This window comes from Erinaceus europaeus, chromosome 3, assembly GCF_950295315.1.
Source record: "Erinaceus europaeus chromosome 3, mEriEur2.1, whole genome shotgun sequence".
Taxonomy (NCBI): Eukaryota; Metazoa; Chordata; class Mammalia; order Eulipotyphla; family Erinaceidae; genus Erinaceus; species Erinaceus europaeus.
Genome location: NC_080164.1, coordinates 18,119,850 through 18,134,560, shown reverse-complemented (window position 1 = coordinate 18,134,560; position 14,711 = coordinate 18,119,850). Strand labels below are relative to the sequence as shown.

The window sequence follows — 14,711 nt, the reverse complement described above, 5'->3', positions numbered from 1 at the left end:
AAGATGCTCACAGAGATGGTGTGCAGAGGGGAGAAGTAAGAGAGGGTTGTAATGCCAGGTGGTGAGGCTGCTGTGAAGGCCGTTGCTGAGCACGGTGCTCTGTGGATGCTTTCATGGCTCTGTGCAGGCAGGACCTCTGCTGGCACCTTAACTGAAGAATGAATGGCCAGCGAGCCATGGCCGTGTAAGACCTCAGGTGATACGTATTTCTTAATGTCTTTCTTGGAGGATTAATGGTTTACAGTAAAATAGAATAGTTTCTCCATGCAGAACAATACAGCCCCCACTAGGTCCTCCTCTGCCATCATGTTTCCAGGACCTGAACCCTCCCCCTTCCCCCCTACTCCAGGGTCTTTTACTTTGGTGCAATCCACTAACTCTAGTCCATGTTCTGCTTAATGTTTTCCCTTCTGATCTTGTGTTTCAACTGAGTGAAATCATCCCATATTCATCCTTTTGTTTCTGACTTATCTCACTTAACATGATTTCTTCAAGCTCCATCTAAGATGGGGTGGAGTGAAGTCACCATTTTTGATAGCTGAGTAGTATTCCTTTGTGTATATATAGACAACTTACTCAGCCACTCATCTGTTGTTAGACACCTGAGTTGCTTCCAGGTTTTGACTATTATTAGTATTTTAGGCCCCTCCCCTAGACACACTGATTTATAATCTAGGAGTTTAAACCTGGGGGGGCAGATGTTAGCCCACTGGGTTAAGTACACATGGTGTAAAGCACAAGGACTGGCTTAAGGATCCCGGTTCCAGCCCACAGCTCCCCACTGGCAGGGGAGTCGTCTCACAAGCGGTGAAGCAGGTCTGCAGGTATCTTCCCCTCTCTCGATTTCTCTCTGTCCTATCCAACAACAGCAATAACAATAACAAGGGCAACAAAAATGGGGGAAATGGCCTCTAGGAGCAGTGGATTCATAGTTTAGGCACTGAGCCCCAGCAATAACCCTGGAGGCAAAATAATAATAATAATAATAACAAACTAGAGACCATTCCCTTCCCTCACCTGAGGGGATTTGCTTACATAACAAAGCAAAGGTCATTGGTTCTTTCTTGTATCCCCCCTCCTACCCCTCCCCCACATATCCTCACCCTTAGAGGAGGAGCTGCAGCTGTCAGTTATTCGTGTAAGATCCAGAATTCATTATTTGAGGGCTTATCTCAACATGTAACTTCATGTGGGATTGGGATGTGGAGAAATAACACAATTGTAATGAAAAGACTCTCTGCTCCAGAAACCTGATGTTTTCTGTCAGAATGAATGAATAAATGAATGCTCAAAAACAATTAAATCAGGAAAGGGAGTGGAGTCCTGCAAGTTTGTCTGGGAAGGCCCCTGGCACTGGAGCTGAAATGAGAATATGCGGGTAATACGATAACAGTCATTTTTATCATCTCCCTCTGCACTAGGACACTCTGTCACACTCAAGCAAAAGTCAAATATATAAGGGACAAGACTATGAGGGGCGGGTCACTTCTGGTTAGAAGTGTCTATATATTGTATTCTGGCGTTATTGCTATTCTAGACACTAAGGTAACTGCATCAGACATAAATGACTTTGTGACTACAGAAAAAGATACGGGTTAGAAAGAAAAAATCGGATAAGAACTGTGTAAGCACCAGGGAGATAGTGCAGTCGTAGTGGGCAGGACTTGCACGAGAGAAGCCCCAGGTGCATTCCCCAGCACCACCAATGGCCAAAGCTAAGTATGTGAGTTCTGAATACACACACACACACACACACACTTTTTTTTTTATTTAAGAAAGTATTAATTAACAAAACCACAGGGTAGGAGGGGTACAATTCTACACAATTCCCACCACCCATTCTCCATATCCCACCCCCTCCCCTGATAGCTTTCCCATTCTCTATCCCTCTGGGAGCATGGACCCAGGGTCATACACACACACACTTTTAAAAGCATGATAGCATAATACGTGTTATATTCCCTTAAGTCACGTATATGCAAATTTTAAAGTGAGGGCCCACTGAATGACATTTCAGCTAGAAATCTAAGTTCTTTTCACAAAGATAGAAATAGCTATCGCTAACTTAGTTTGGAAACCAGTGTCATCCTAGTAAATGTGACACACAGAAATGCTGAACAGATAAGGCAGATGAACGTAAGCAGCAGGAATAAGAGTAATGAAGTTGTAATTACCTAGCCGCTAACAGCACAACCCCATTACGCAAGTAGATAGATATGCATGTGCAGAGCCCCATCACTGGGATGTTGCACAGCTCTGTTGTGGGGCCTCACGGGATCTATCACTCAGAACAGGATGCAAAAGGCCAAGCAGCAGCCTTTGCTAGAATCCCTTCTATAAGCAGTGCTGCCAGGCTCTCCATGGCCCACAGCCTTTTCTCCTCCCTGCTTGACCAGACCACGCCTTCCCAGGATATGAGTCGTCTCTCCAAATCTGTAACCTGCACCTCACTGTCAAGAAGCTAAACACAATTGATAAGTTGTTCTGATAACACCTGTCAGTGAAATAAGCCAGAGCACAAAACCCAGGCATTTGAGGAGTTGACAAGTATTATGAATCCTGTTTTGCAAGAGAAGAAACTGGTTCAGAGAGGAGGAAAGCCGTCAAAGGTAGTACAGTGAGTAAGTAGCTCACACTTGCTTCTGTACCCAGGCTCCAACCACAGGGGTTCTCGAACATTCCACTGCTTCTGCACACTCTCCCTCTCCCCCTCTCTTTCCCTCTCCTCCCTCTCCTTCTCCCACTCCCTCTCCCACATAGAGGCTGAGAGGGGGAGAGAGAAGGCCATAGTGCATAAGTAGCCAAATTGTCTTTACTTATCTGAGAGATGCGCAGGTCAGGTCCACATGGGCGCCATTTGTTGTTAAAATTCGGAGGCCTCTAGCGGGCCGGGCTAGCTTCACGGGCGGGTAACAGAGACAACCAGAGACATACGGCTGGGCAGGGAAGCTGTATTTCTTTATTCAGGAACAACGATTCATAAACTAAAACAAACTAATCACCAAACAGAACTCTGCTGTCTCTTTGCAGCGGCGCAAGCACTCTCTCTTACTCTGGAACTCAGGAACCCTCTCCCTGGAACTCTGCAACTCTCTTACTCTGCCACTCTCCAACTCTGAACTCTGGCACTCAGGAACCCTGGAACTCTGGCGGGGTTCCTTGGGGCGGGGCCAAGCGGCCCCCAAAAACTAACTGGACTGATCCAATTCTCTTGGCGGGGGAGATCTAGAACAACCCAATGTAAAGCATACAACAGTAGTTACTATTGTTATTGTTGTCATCATTGTTGGATAGGACAGAGAGAAATAGAGAGAGGAAGGGAAGACAGGAAGGGGGGAGAGAAAGACACCTGCAGACCTGCTTCACTGCTTGTGAAGCGACTCCCCTGCAGGTGGGGAGCTGGGGGCTCGAACGAGTATCCTTAGGCCGGTCCTTGCGCTTTGCACCATGTGCACTTAATCCGCTGCACTACCACCTGACACCCCCCCAGTACATTTTAGAGATCATTCATACAGGTAGGGAGGGGAGCTTGAGGTGGGCTTGGGGATAAATAGCATTGGGGCTTTAGACAATCATAAGTTCCTGTTGGCTGTAAAGGCAAAAGCCAAGTAGGAACTCAGTGGATGTGAATCCTCAGGCCTTCAAGTCACTTGGCCCCTGGATCACTGTCAGGTCTCCATGGTCCTCAGCTGTGCCCTCTGGGGGCCACTGTTTCAACATCACTGAATAAAATGGCAAATGCAAAGACTTGCTTCCTGTCCTTATGCAGGAAGAGTGCACAAGTGAAGAAAAAAAGTAAGGGAGAAGATGCAGAAGGAAGAGAGAAGAAAATAGTAGAATTCCAAAGGAGGGGGGAATTTCAGTGATGACTAATTTAGTACAGTGCCTATATTAATATAAGTTGTCTAGAAATGAGTTTAAATCCCAACCATCTGCTCCCACCTCAAACCCACACACCCTGTACCCCCGATTTTACTCCTCCCCCTCATAGAGATACAGCCCAATAGTAACCTGGTGATAGATTTTTAAAAATAATTTCCCACAGTTAATTTTTTAAAAATATGTTTTATTCAAACCAGTGAATTGTGACCCAGATCTAAATATAAACATAGTGGAAGTCATATGTTTCATTAGTGACAGTCTTCTAATTAAGTTACTTGGCCTGTTTTTAGCCACATTGGATTTCTTTTCCTTTTTAAGGTTGTTGTGAATGTTGTTTGCAGCAGCATCAATAAGCCAAGAATTCACATAGCTCCTCAATCACACAGATTACTCATCATTCCCTGCTCCTAACAGAATCCTAAAATGTTTCAGATTTCTGATGCAAATCAAAATCTTATCATTACTTGTCACTGCTCAATTAAATGACAGGATAATAACATTACATTAAAAGCATTTTTCTCTTGATTGAGTACCTTTTTCAGAAGTGAACCTTGCCGATGTTGTTTTTTTTTTTTTATCAGTACTATAAATGCATTTTCAAATCCAAGACAAAAATAGAACTGAAGGGGGAGGAGTAGAGTGGGATGTTTTCAAATTATTGATGAGTGTCTTTTGAATCTCAAATAACCATATTTGACAGTGTGCTGCTAGGGAATGGAATGGCTTGGCCCAAAATGCTAAGACTTAGAACTACAGAAAGGAGGTTTACAGGTTGAATCTTGTCTCTTTTTTTTTGACAAAATCATGTGTCCTTGGCAAGCAGACTATTTGTCGCCTATGAGAAATGGCATTGTTCTGTTATTCTAATGCATAAGGTAACCAGTTCAGCTAGATCTAATGCTATTAGAAATTAATAGCATTCTCTAATCCGCTAAAAACAGAATAGGTGCTTAGTTGATTCACTGCTGTGAACTTACCTTTTGACTTTCATTTCCTGTCTAAGGCTGACCAACCTCAGGGTCATACCTGCCCTCTCTCCATACTCTGCATCTGGCCCTGGACCCACTTCTTAGTGGCCTGTCAACCATTTCATGCCATTGAAGCCCTTCTTCTTCACTTGCCTCTGTGTCCAGAATCCTCTTCCATTTTATAGTCAGCCGGTCTCCTCTTAAACTCTGAAAATTAAAGGGGTTGATGGAGGGAGCAGAAAGAGGATAGGTGGTGTGATGGCACAGGAACTTTGGTGATCGGTGTGGTGAGTTGTAAACACAAACACATATGTAACTATACTCCTACAGTATTGTAAAACATTAACTAAAGCATAAAGTCAGCCATTCTTTCCTTTGGAGATCTTGTTTCTTAATATAATACTCTTCATTAGAAGTTGGTGAAAGTGTAGAGGAGAGAGACACATGCACCAGGGCTTCACAGCTCGTGAAGCTTCTCCCCTACAGGCGGGGGCCAGGGGCTTGAACCCTAGTCCTAATGCATGGTAGTGTGTGTCCCTGCCTGGCCCTAACAGATTTCCTTTTCAACCCGGCATCTGAAATGGGTAGTTCACAGAATAAACTTAAGTCTAAACTGGTTCCTGTCATCTCCATGCCCTCTCCCACCCCCCAGAGAAGCAAATCAGATTCTTCAGTGGCTGGAATTGCAACTTCCCTCTTCCCCTCAGGTCCTGAATAGGATCCCAGAGTCCTGGTGCACTCCCTACTCTTGTTCAGATGTCCAAATAAAACCTGTCTGTTAACTTGATAAGCATATTTGGCCCCATTTAGTATGTCCTGCTGTGAATAAGCAAGAAGGAGTGTGAAGTTACTTCCCTCCAAGACATTCTCAAATGGAAAACAGACATAGATGGTATACATAGACTACAGGGTATACAACGAGTGTAGTCCAAACACCAGAACCTGTCTTTTCAAGTAAACTCAGTCACTGCTTCTAGGGAAGAGAGGACTTGAGTCTAGGAGATGCAGACTTGATAATAATGTAAGTTACAGGATGTTTCCTTACAGGAAAAAACTGGTATTCCTCGATTCTGCTTGTGGCTCTGATTTCTGAGATTAGAGCTTCAGGGAAGTTGGACAGTGGCATACTCAGTAAGCACACATGTCACCATGTGCAAGGACTAGGGTTCAAGCCTCTGCTCCCCACCTGCAGGAGGGAAGCTTCACCAGTGCTGAAGCAGGTCTGCAGGTGTCTTCCTTTCTTCCTCCTTCTCTATCTCCCCCACCTGGCATTCTGCGCTGCGGAGAAGAGAGAGAGGAGGTCCAGAGAGAAGAGGGAACACAAATCTTTATTTGCGCTGGCACCTCAGAGTTGGGTGCGAGAGAAGCAGGTTGGGCCACGTGGAGGTAGCGAAAATGGCTGCCTCACGCAGTAACCTTTCCTGCGTCTAAACAAGAGAGAGAGGTGCGGAAGAAGAAGGGCTTTTATGGGAGTAGCTTTCGCGAGAATGGGAAGGGGGAGGAGTAACCAAAGCACTCCAAATATGGTGGGGAAATAGACAATGCCCTGAGGGCACAACAAGGCAGAACAGGCACTCCGAGAAGGTCCCAACTCTCGAGGGAACTAGCAGTAGCCTGAGGGGACAACATGGCAGATGTGACTGTATCTGCACAATTTCCCAGCACCCACCCCTCTCAACTTCTCTCTGTCCTACCCAATGAAAGCTAGAAATAAAGGAAAGGGGGCCAGGCAGTGGCGCACCGATAACTACGTGCAAGGATAAGCGCGCAGGGACCTGGGTTTGATTCCTCCACTCCCCACCTGTAGCAGGAACACTTCGAGAGCAGTGAAGGAGGTCTGCAGATATCTATCTCTTTCTCTCTTTATCTTCCCCCCTCTCCCCTCTTAGTTTCTCTCTGTTCTATCTAATGGGAAAAAAAAAGAAAGGAAGAAAGAAAAAGGCCACCAGAAGTGGTGGCTCTGTATTACCAGCATTAAGCCCCAGCAATTGGAGGCATAAATAAATAAATAAATATAATAATAATAATAGTAATTTTAAAAATGGCCACCAGGAACAGTGGACTGGTAGTTCTGGCACTAAAATAACCCTGGTGGCAATTTAAAAAAATTTTTTTTTAAAGATTAGAGCTCCCAATACTCTTCCTTTTTGTCTTTTGAAGGAGACCAACGGATTGTAGTTATTTACCAATGTGCTTTTGTTCTCCTTCTCTTTTTAAATTATTATAGCCTTGCTCATCGCTTGCCAAAAACTGGAGAAACCATCCATGGACATAAGTTTTTCATTGGCTTTGGAGGGAAAGGTGCCAATCAGTGTGTCCAAGCTGCTAGACTTGGGGCAAAGACGTCCTTGGTGTGCAAGGTAAGTCTACAATCATACAGAATGCCGTCAGAGGGAAATAGAACACAGGAGGAAAGATCCTGAAGGCAAGACTATGGCTTGTAGTCCTTAGTTCACTGCCTTTGTAGCCTTAGCCATTTTATTGTCTTCATTTATTTATTGGATAGAAACTGTCAGAAATCGAGAGGAAGGGGGAGAGAGACAGAGAGACACCTGCAGCCCTGCTTCACCACTTGCAAAGCTTTCCCCCTGCAGCTTGGGGCTGGGGGCTTGAACCTGGGTCCTTGTGCATTGTAACATGTGCACTCAACCAGGTGTGCCACCACCTGGCCCCTTCTTAGCTATTTTTCCTTTTTTTATATAGTTTTTTTTTTAATTTATAAAATGGAAACACTGACAAGACCATAGTATAAGAGGGGTACAATTCCCACCACCAGAACTCCAGATCTCATCCCCTCCCCTGATAGCTTTCCTATTCTTTATTCCTCTGGGAGTATGGACACAGGGTCATTATGGGGTGCAGAAGGTGGAAGGTCTGGCTTATGTAATTGCTTCCCTGGTGAACATGAGCGTTGACAGGTCCATCCATACTCTGAGCCTGTCTGTCTCTTTCCCTAGTAGGGCAGAGCTCTGGGGAAGCAGGGTTCCAGCACATATTGGTGGGGTTGTTGTCTGCCCAGCTGTTTTAAAGTGAGAAACTCAAGGGCATTTAGTACATTCACCATATTGTGCCACTGCCATTTCAAACTAGGTCCCGGACATTTCCATCAATCTGGTGTAAAACTCTTCACACACTAAGCAGTGTCTTCCACCCCGCCTCACCCCAAATGCCTGACAGCCGGCAGACTGCATTTTATCTCTATGGGATTCTCTGTTCTGGATATTTCCTTTAAGTGGAATTCTAGAAGAGATGATGTTTTGAGTCTGACTTCTTTCACTTAGCAGAATGTTTCCAAGGCCCATCCATTTTGTAACCTGTAACAGTATTTTGTCGTTTTGTAGCTGAGTGATAATCTATCATACTCACCGTAACTCCTTTATCCACTCATCCTGGGCCATTTCCACCTTTCAGCTCTGTGAACAGGGCTGCTGTAAACATACATTCACATGTCCTAGTCTGAGTACCTGCTTCTGATCCTTTTGGAAATGCACTGTTTTTAAAGCTGTTAAGTAGGAGAGAGTAATCATTCTTGTCCGTCATCTGAGTTTCTACCTCATTGATTCCTCTGGGAAGGAGAAGTCCTCAAATAACTTAATGCTGCATTCCCTGAATCTAATGAGTTTATTACTGGTGTGTGAGAAGTGGGGAAATTAGCCTCCTCCCATGTATTGCTATAGTTCAGCTTCGAAAAAGCAGCATGAGTGAGTCATCCTGTTTTTAGGATGCTTCTCTGCAGCAACCCAGCCACTAGAAACTTGGTCAAATAACTGCTGATTTACTCATCTCCCAGTTCTTCTAATGCCACCTCTAGATCAGGAGGAGTCTGAGCCTAAGTGTATAGACCTGAGTGCTGGGCTTAGTTCTATTTCCATATGTAAAAGAAGCTATATGTAATAGACAGTAACCGTATCTTTACCATCCTACTGAAAATACTTGGAAAAGATTAAACTAAACTCTTTTATTTCCTTTGAACCTCTGACTGCAAAAGTTTTACTTTTTGTGTCTTTAGCATACTCCTAAGGTGGCATGGCAGGGAAGAGTTTATTTTAGGAAAACTAGACTAGGCCTATACAGTAGAGAAAAAAGAATATGAGAAATATCAATGAGCTCTCATCTGTGAGCTGGAGAGTTTTCACCAAAATCTCTCTGAACTGTCATTTCTCACTGCACACAGCACTTTTCTCTCCACAGGAGCCTCTAAATTATGTATAAGCCATGTAATTATCACTTTACCTGCTAATGAACTGTACTTTTATTTCTAATTCATGAGTAGCATAATAAAATTCTCATCTGGCTATTTGGCCAGAAACATCACATGAAGCACTTTATCCCAAATAAGAAATCCTTTTTGATAAGGTTGAGCTCTTGATAGTTTTAAAATGTCAGTACAATTCATCAGTAATTATTGAAATCTTCTGCTCAGTATTATGGTGCTGAGAGATGGAAGCCTACAAAAATTTCAGGCCTGATTCCTCCTGATTCCTACTTGGTTAGGAGTAAAAAGTTTGGGGCCATGATCACATGGGACTGACTTAAGGAGGGTTGGGAGATGGTATTCTGGCTGCAAAGATCAAGAGAGAGAATGCATATTAGAAGCAGGTACAGAAATGACTACTCTGGGGAAGAGAGGCATTTGCTAGAGCAGGAGCTGGTAGAAAATAAAGAGTCCCCTGTTAAATAGTAAAAGGCTGTTCATGTAGGGGCCTTGAACATGTCAGCATGCTCAAGAACTTGGGTTCAAGCAGATGAGATTAGGGATTTTAGGATGGAAGAAAGCTAGGGAGTGAGTCCATTTTAGTTAACGTTTCTAGGGGCCCACGACTATGATAGTTTTCTTTTTCTTTTTTTTTTATTTTTTTTTAAATATTTATTTTATTTATTTATTCCCTTTTATTGCCCTTGTTTTTTTTTTTATTGTTGTAGTTATTATTGTTGTTGTCGTTGTTGGATAGGACAGAGAGAAATGGAGAGAGGAGGGGAAGACAGAGAGGAGGAGAGAAAGATAGACACCTGCAGACCTGCTTCACCGCCTGTGAAGCAACTCCTCTGCAGGTGGGGAGCCGGGGTTCGAACCGGGATCCTTATGCCGGTCCTTGTGCTTTGCGCCACCTGCACTTAACCCGCTGCGCTACAGCCCGACTCCCGACTATGATAGTTTTCACTTGAGCTTGATAGCTAACATGAAGTTGGATAAAAAATATTGTCTGGGGAGTCAGGCAGTAGCACAGCGGGTTAAGTGCACATGGTGCAAAGCATAGGACTGGTATAAGGATCCCAGTTCCCCGCCTGCAGGGGGGTCAGTTCACAAGCGGTGTAGCAGGTCTGCAGGTGTCTATCTTTCTCTCCCCTTCTCTGTCTTCCCCTCCTCTCTCCATTTCTCTCTGTCCTATCCAACAGTGATGACATCAGTAACAACAACAATAATAACTACAACAATAAAACAACAAGGGCAACAAAAGGAAATAAATAAATAAATAAATAAATAAATAAATAAATAAATAAAACATTGTCTGAGAAAATGGTGCCAGAGTCAAGAAAAGAGCAAGAAAGTTGGATTAGGGCAGAGAGTAACTCCCATTCTTGGAAATAATTCTATGAATAAAATTAACTGTTTACCTCTATCCACCTGACCCAGGACATATATATATATTTAGCACCAGAGCCTGTGTAACATCTGAATCCTTGTCAGTCTGAGCTCACACCTCATGGTCACAGCTGGGAACATCGCAGGCTGCTCTCATTTCAGGACCAGTCTTCCTCAAGTGGCAGGGCAAGATCCTCCAGCTTCCCTTAGGAGAATGGGGCAGTCCCTACCATCACTGCTTTATGGTGACGACAAGGTCCTGGGAAGGCCAGCAAGGGGGCTTATGATGATGTTCCTGATGTAAGTGCTGGTCTGTGTATGTTGGTTTCTGCTTGCACTGTACACTGAAAACAATGAAACACATTGAAAACCATGCCCTTGATTTTCTTATCTGATGTTTAGCCCTTGGAGAAGTGTAATTTGAGTTATCTGTATAGTGAAGAATAAGGAACTATGACTTCCGATGAAACCTATGCAGAGCAACTTTGCTCAGATAACTTGAAACCTTCAGATGTGGCTTTATTTAACTTAAGCAAATCACATAATATCCTTAGACTTCATTAAGAGAAAACTTACCTTTTCATAATAGAAGTTTTAGTTATCTATTAGTCATGGTACATCTTTTCATTGTGAAATTTATTTGTCTTAATCAAACTAGCCAAGCTTACTTTTATAAAAGTGTTCTTTTAAGATGACAAATTCCAAGTAGAAACCCAAGCCATGAAATTATTTATGATAAAAATGAACAGATGGAGTGAAAGAAAATAACTTGGCAATTCACTGTGGTTTCCTTAGTTAATTTCTCTAATACTGCTCTACAACAAACTAGAATCCAAGCTCTGATGGAGACTGCTTGATGGCATGTTCAAAAATATATATACATATTGGGCTAAGGAGAAATATTTGTGAAGATATTGTGACAAAAACTATAAAGCAAGAATATGTTAATGTATGCTCAGCAAAAGCTCGCATAATGAAGCCATTCCAATAGTTAAGGGTTGGGTAGCCGGTATGCAAGTGAGGCATGGACCAAGTCATCATTGGAGATGCTATTTTGAGATTAAAAATCCAGAGGGTCTGGACCTTGTTGAGCACACGTTACAATATGCAATGGCTCAAGGTTTGAGCTTCCAGTCCCCACCTGCGGGGACTGCGGGGTGCTCACTAATGGTGAAGCAGTGTTGCCAGTGTCTCTTTCTCTCTCCCTCTGTCTCCCCTTCCCCTTATCAATTTCTCTGAGTCCAAATTCAAAAATAAAAATTCAGCAAGATGCTGTAGAAAATGGAAGTCTTCTTATTAGGACAGAGAACATCTTAAGTTATCTTTAACAGATTCCACATGATTTGCTTAAGTGTTTCCTCCTCCTAAACATCAAAAAGCTAACAGCTCAGGAGGGCCATGTTGGAGTAAAGGGCTCAGACTGGAGTGACCCAGAAGCCCTGCTTTCCATCCAAGTGGAAGGCATGGCACAGGTAAGAAATTAGCAAACTGGAAAGTGCTTCAAGAAACCACCTGGTCTTGCTTTCTACAAGCAGAAGGCTATCTGAATTCTGTGTTACAGTCAATCCTCTGGTTTCTTTTCAGAATGATAAGATCTGAAGTCTGGAACAAAGGCAATAGGCTAGAACAGTGCTACTCAAAGTCTGGTCATTGGACTGATAGCAGACTTATATCAACTGCCACAGGCCTAGATAGCTATGCCAAATCTGAGAGCACGCATTTAGAAAGAAAAAAAAATGACAGCAATTTTATGGCAACTTAAACACTGACAAGACCATAGGATAAGAGGGGTACAATTCCCACCACCAGAGCTCCATATCCCATTCCCTCCTCTGGTATCTTTCCTGTTCTTTAACCCTCTGGGAGTATGGACCCGGGGTCATTATGGGGTGCAGAAGGTAGAAGGTCTGGCTTCTGTAATTGCTTCCTCAATGAACATGGGTGTTGACAGGTCAATCCATACTCCCAGCCTGTCTCTCTCTTTCCCTAGTGGGGCGGAGCTCTGAGAAAGCGGAGCTCCACGACACATTGGTAGGGTCATCTATCCAAGTCCGGTTGGCATCATGGTAGCATCTGGAACCTGGTGGCTGAAAAAAGAGTTTAAATATAAAGCCATACAAATTGTTGATTAATCATGAACCTAAAGGCTGGAATATGGCAGATGAAGATTTGGGGTCTCCATTTTGGAAATAGCTAGTAGATCTATTTTAGGTATATTCCAAAGGGCCCATGACTTTAGTTTTTGCCTGAGCCTGACATCTGAAATGCAGGTGGACCCAGGTTATTGAATGGTGGGATGATGTCATGGCTGGAAAAGGGGCTAGAAAGCTGGAGTAGGGAAGAGAGTAGCTCCCAAATATGGGAAAAGTGTATAAATATTATTGACTGTAAAACCCATTGATTTGACTAGGAGCCCATATTCAGCATAGGAGCCTGTGTAACCTCTACATCCCTGTAGGTCTGAACTTGCATTCTGTGGTCATCAGTAGGAACATTTCGAGTTGCACCAATTTCAGAACCATCTTCATCAGGTGGTAGATAGAGTATGTTATCCCACCCCCCTTCGGAGGATGGAACATTCTCTACCATTGTTGATCCACATTGAGGGCAAGGTCCTGTGGGGACCCCCAAAGGATGTTGTTCCTGATGGAGATGATCAGTGATAATAATGAGGAAAGGGATCTATTCGAGATCTAGGCTCATCATGTTTGTGTGGGAATCCCAGGACTCCCCAACTAGGGCCCCAGCTGATGGGGTGGCCTGATTATGACTTTAAAGAATCATCATTAAAGAATGCCAGTCTCTTGTCCCTTGTAGTCCTTGCTTTGATGAGGACTTAGCTTTGGAGTGACTGAGGGAAGTGTAATAGGAAGTAGGTGAGGAGGGTATCTAGGTCTAAGGAGGAACCATTTCATTAGGTACTTTAAGGTGTCTCTTTAGGTCTTTCTACTTGCTTGCTTCATTTATTGACTCACTGCAAACTATTGCACACTTTTGCTTTCAGGTATATATTTTGCCCTAATTTTTATGGATACATGTGTACATCTGCCCTATCTCATTAGACCTGGTCTGTATGTAGGTTTTGAGGCTTTGTTAGGGAAGTGGACTACCTAAAATGGAATTAAGGAGTCCTATGAGGAAGGAAAGGTCTCACCCGATTAATGATGCTGAAAGGTTGACATTCCATGCCTGACGTCTCTGGACACATTTCGAAGTGAAGCATTCTGAGGTGGTACTCATTGCATTGAATAGGTGGGATCAGCAGATGCAGTATTATTTGGTATAAATTGAGAGAAGCCTGCTGGAAAGGGAGCCCCACCCTAGAGGTTCCAGGACTGGGGGAAATTTGGGCTTTATAGGGGAAGCGGGAGGTTCCTGCTGTCTTAGGGTTTAAGAAGGCAATAGCTAGTTATTGCTATAATCAAATTATTTGGCAATTGGGTTGACTTTGAAAATCCCATTGTTAGGATTTGCTGTATCATACAGAACCTCATCATAATTTGTCCTTTGATGTCATATATATCTGTATTTTATAAAGTAACACCACCAGTTGCTTATTTCAAAGAGTTAGCCTATGGTCTGTATCTTGAAAGGTTTGAGACATTCAATCAATTTTTCCCCTCTCATATTAATCAAACAGTGATCTATATGACTAAAGATCAATAGGAGTATACATAAACACCATTCCCACCACCAAAAGACTGTGTCCCATCCCATCCTCCCCCCGCTCCACACACACCCAGTGAAACTGACCGTGTACCCTCACCCTCCACTCAGAGATATTTACTTTGGTATCCTACTCCAAACTCAGTCAGATCCTGCTTTAAGTTTCCCTTTCTGTTCTTCTTTCTCAACTTCTGTTTATGAGTGGGGTAATCCCATACTCATCTTTGTCTTTCTGACTTAGTAATTCACTTAACATAATTCCTTCTAGCTCCATCCAAGATGGGTCAGAGAAGGTGGGTTCATTGTTTTTTTTTTTAATATTTATTTATTCACTTTTGTTGCCCTTATTGTTTTATTGTTGTAGTCATTATTATTACTGATGTCATTGTTGTTATTGGATAGGACAGAGAGAAATGGAGAGAGGAGGGGAAGACAGAGAAGGGGAGAGAAAGATAAACATCTGCAGACCTGTTTCACCACTTGTGAAGTGACTCTCCTGCAGGTTGGGAGCTGGGAGCTCCAATCAGGATCCTTACACTGATCCGTGCCCTTTGCGCCACGTGCACTTAACCCATTGCGCTACCGCCCAACTCCCTGGGTTCATTGTTCTT

The 14,711-nt window shown here is 43.3% G+C and overlaps 1 protein-coding gene across 7 annotated transcripts in view; it reads left to right on the top strand.

The window, feature by feature from the left end:
• Positions 1 to 14,711, top strand: part of RBKS (ribokinase) — a 102,265-nt gene that overhangs the window by 13,672 nt on the left and 73,882 nt on the right. For 4 of the 7 annotated variants that reach the window (XM_060186787.1, XM_060186786.1, XM_060186783.1 and 1 more), the window contains exons 2-3: positions 7,078 to 7,210; positions 11,766 to 11,906. In XM_060186787.1, coding sequence (XP_060042770.1) covers positions 11,898 to 11,906 — 9 coding nt within the window. In that variant the 5' untranslated portion in view covers positions 7,078 to 7,210; positions 11,766 to 11,897. The remainder of the gene's footprint in view (positions 1 to 7,077; positions 7,211 to 11,765; positions 11,907 to 14,711) is intronic. The other 3 variants (XM_060186788.1, XM_007531489.3, XM_060186784.1) reach the window with 2 other exon arrangements.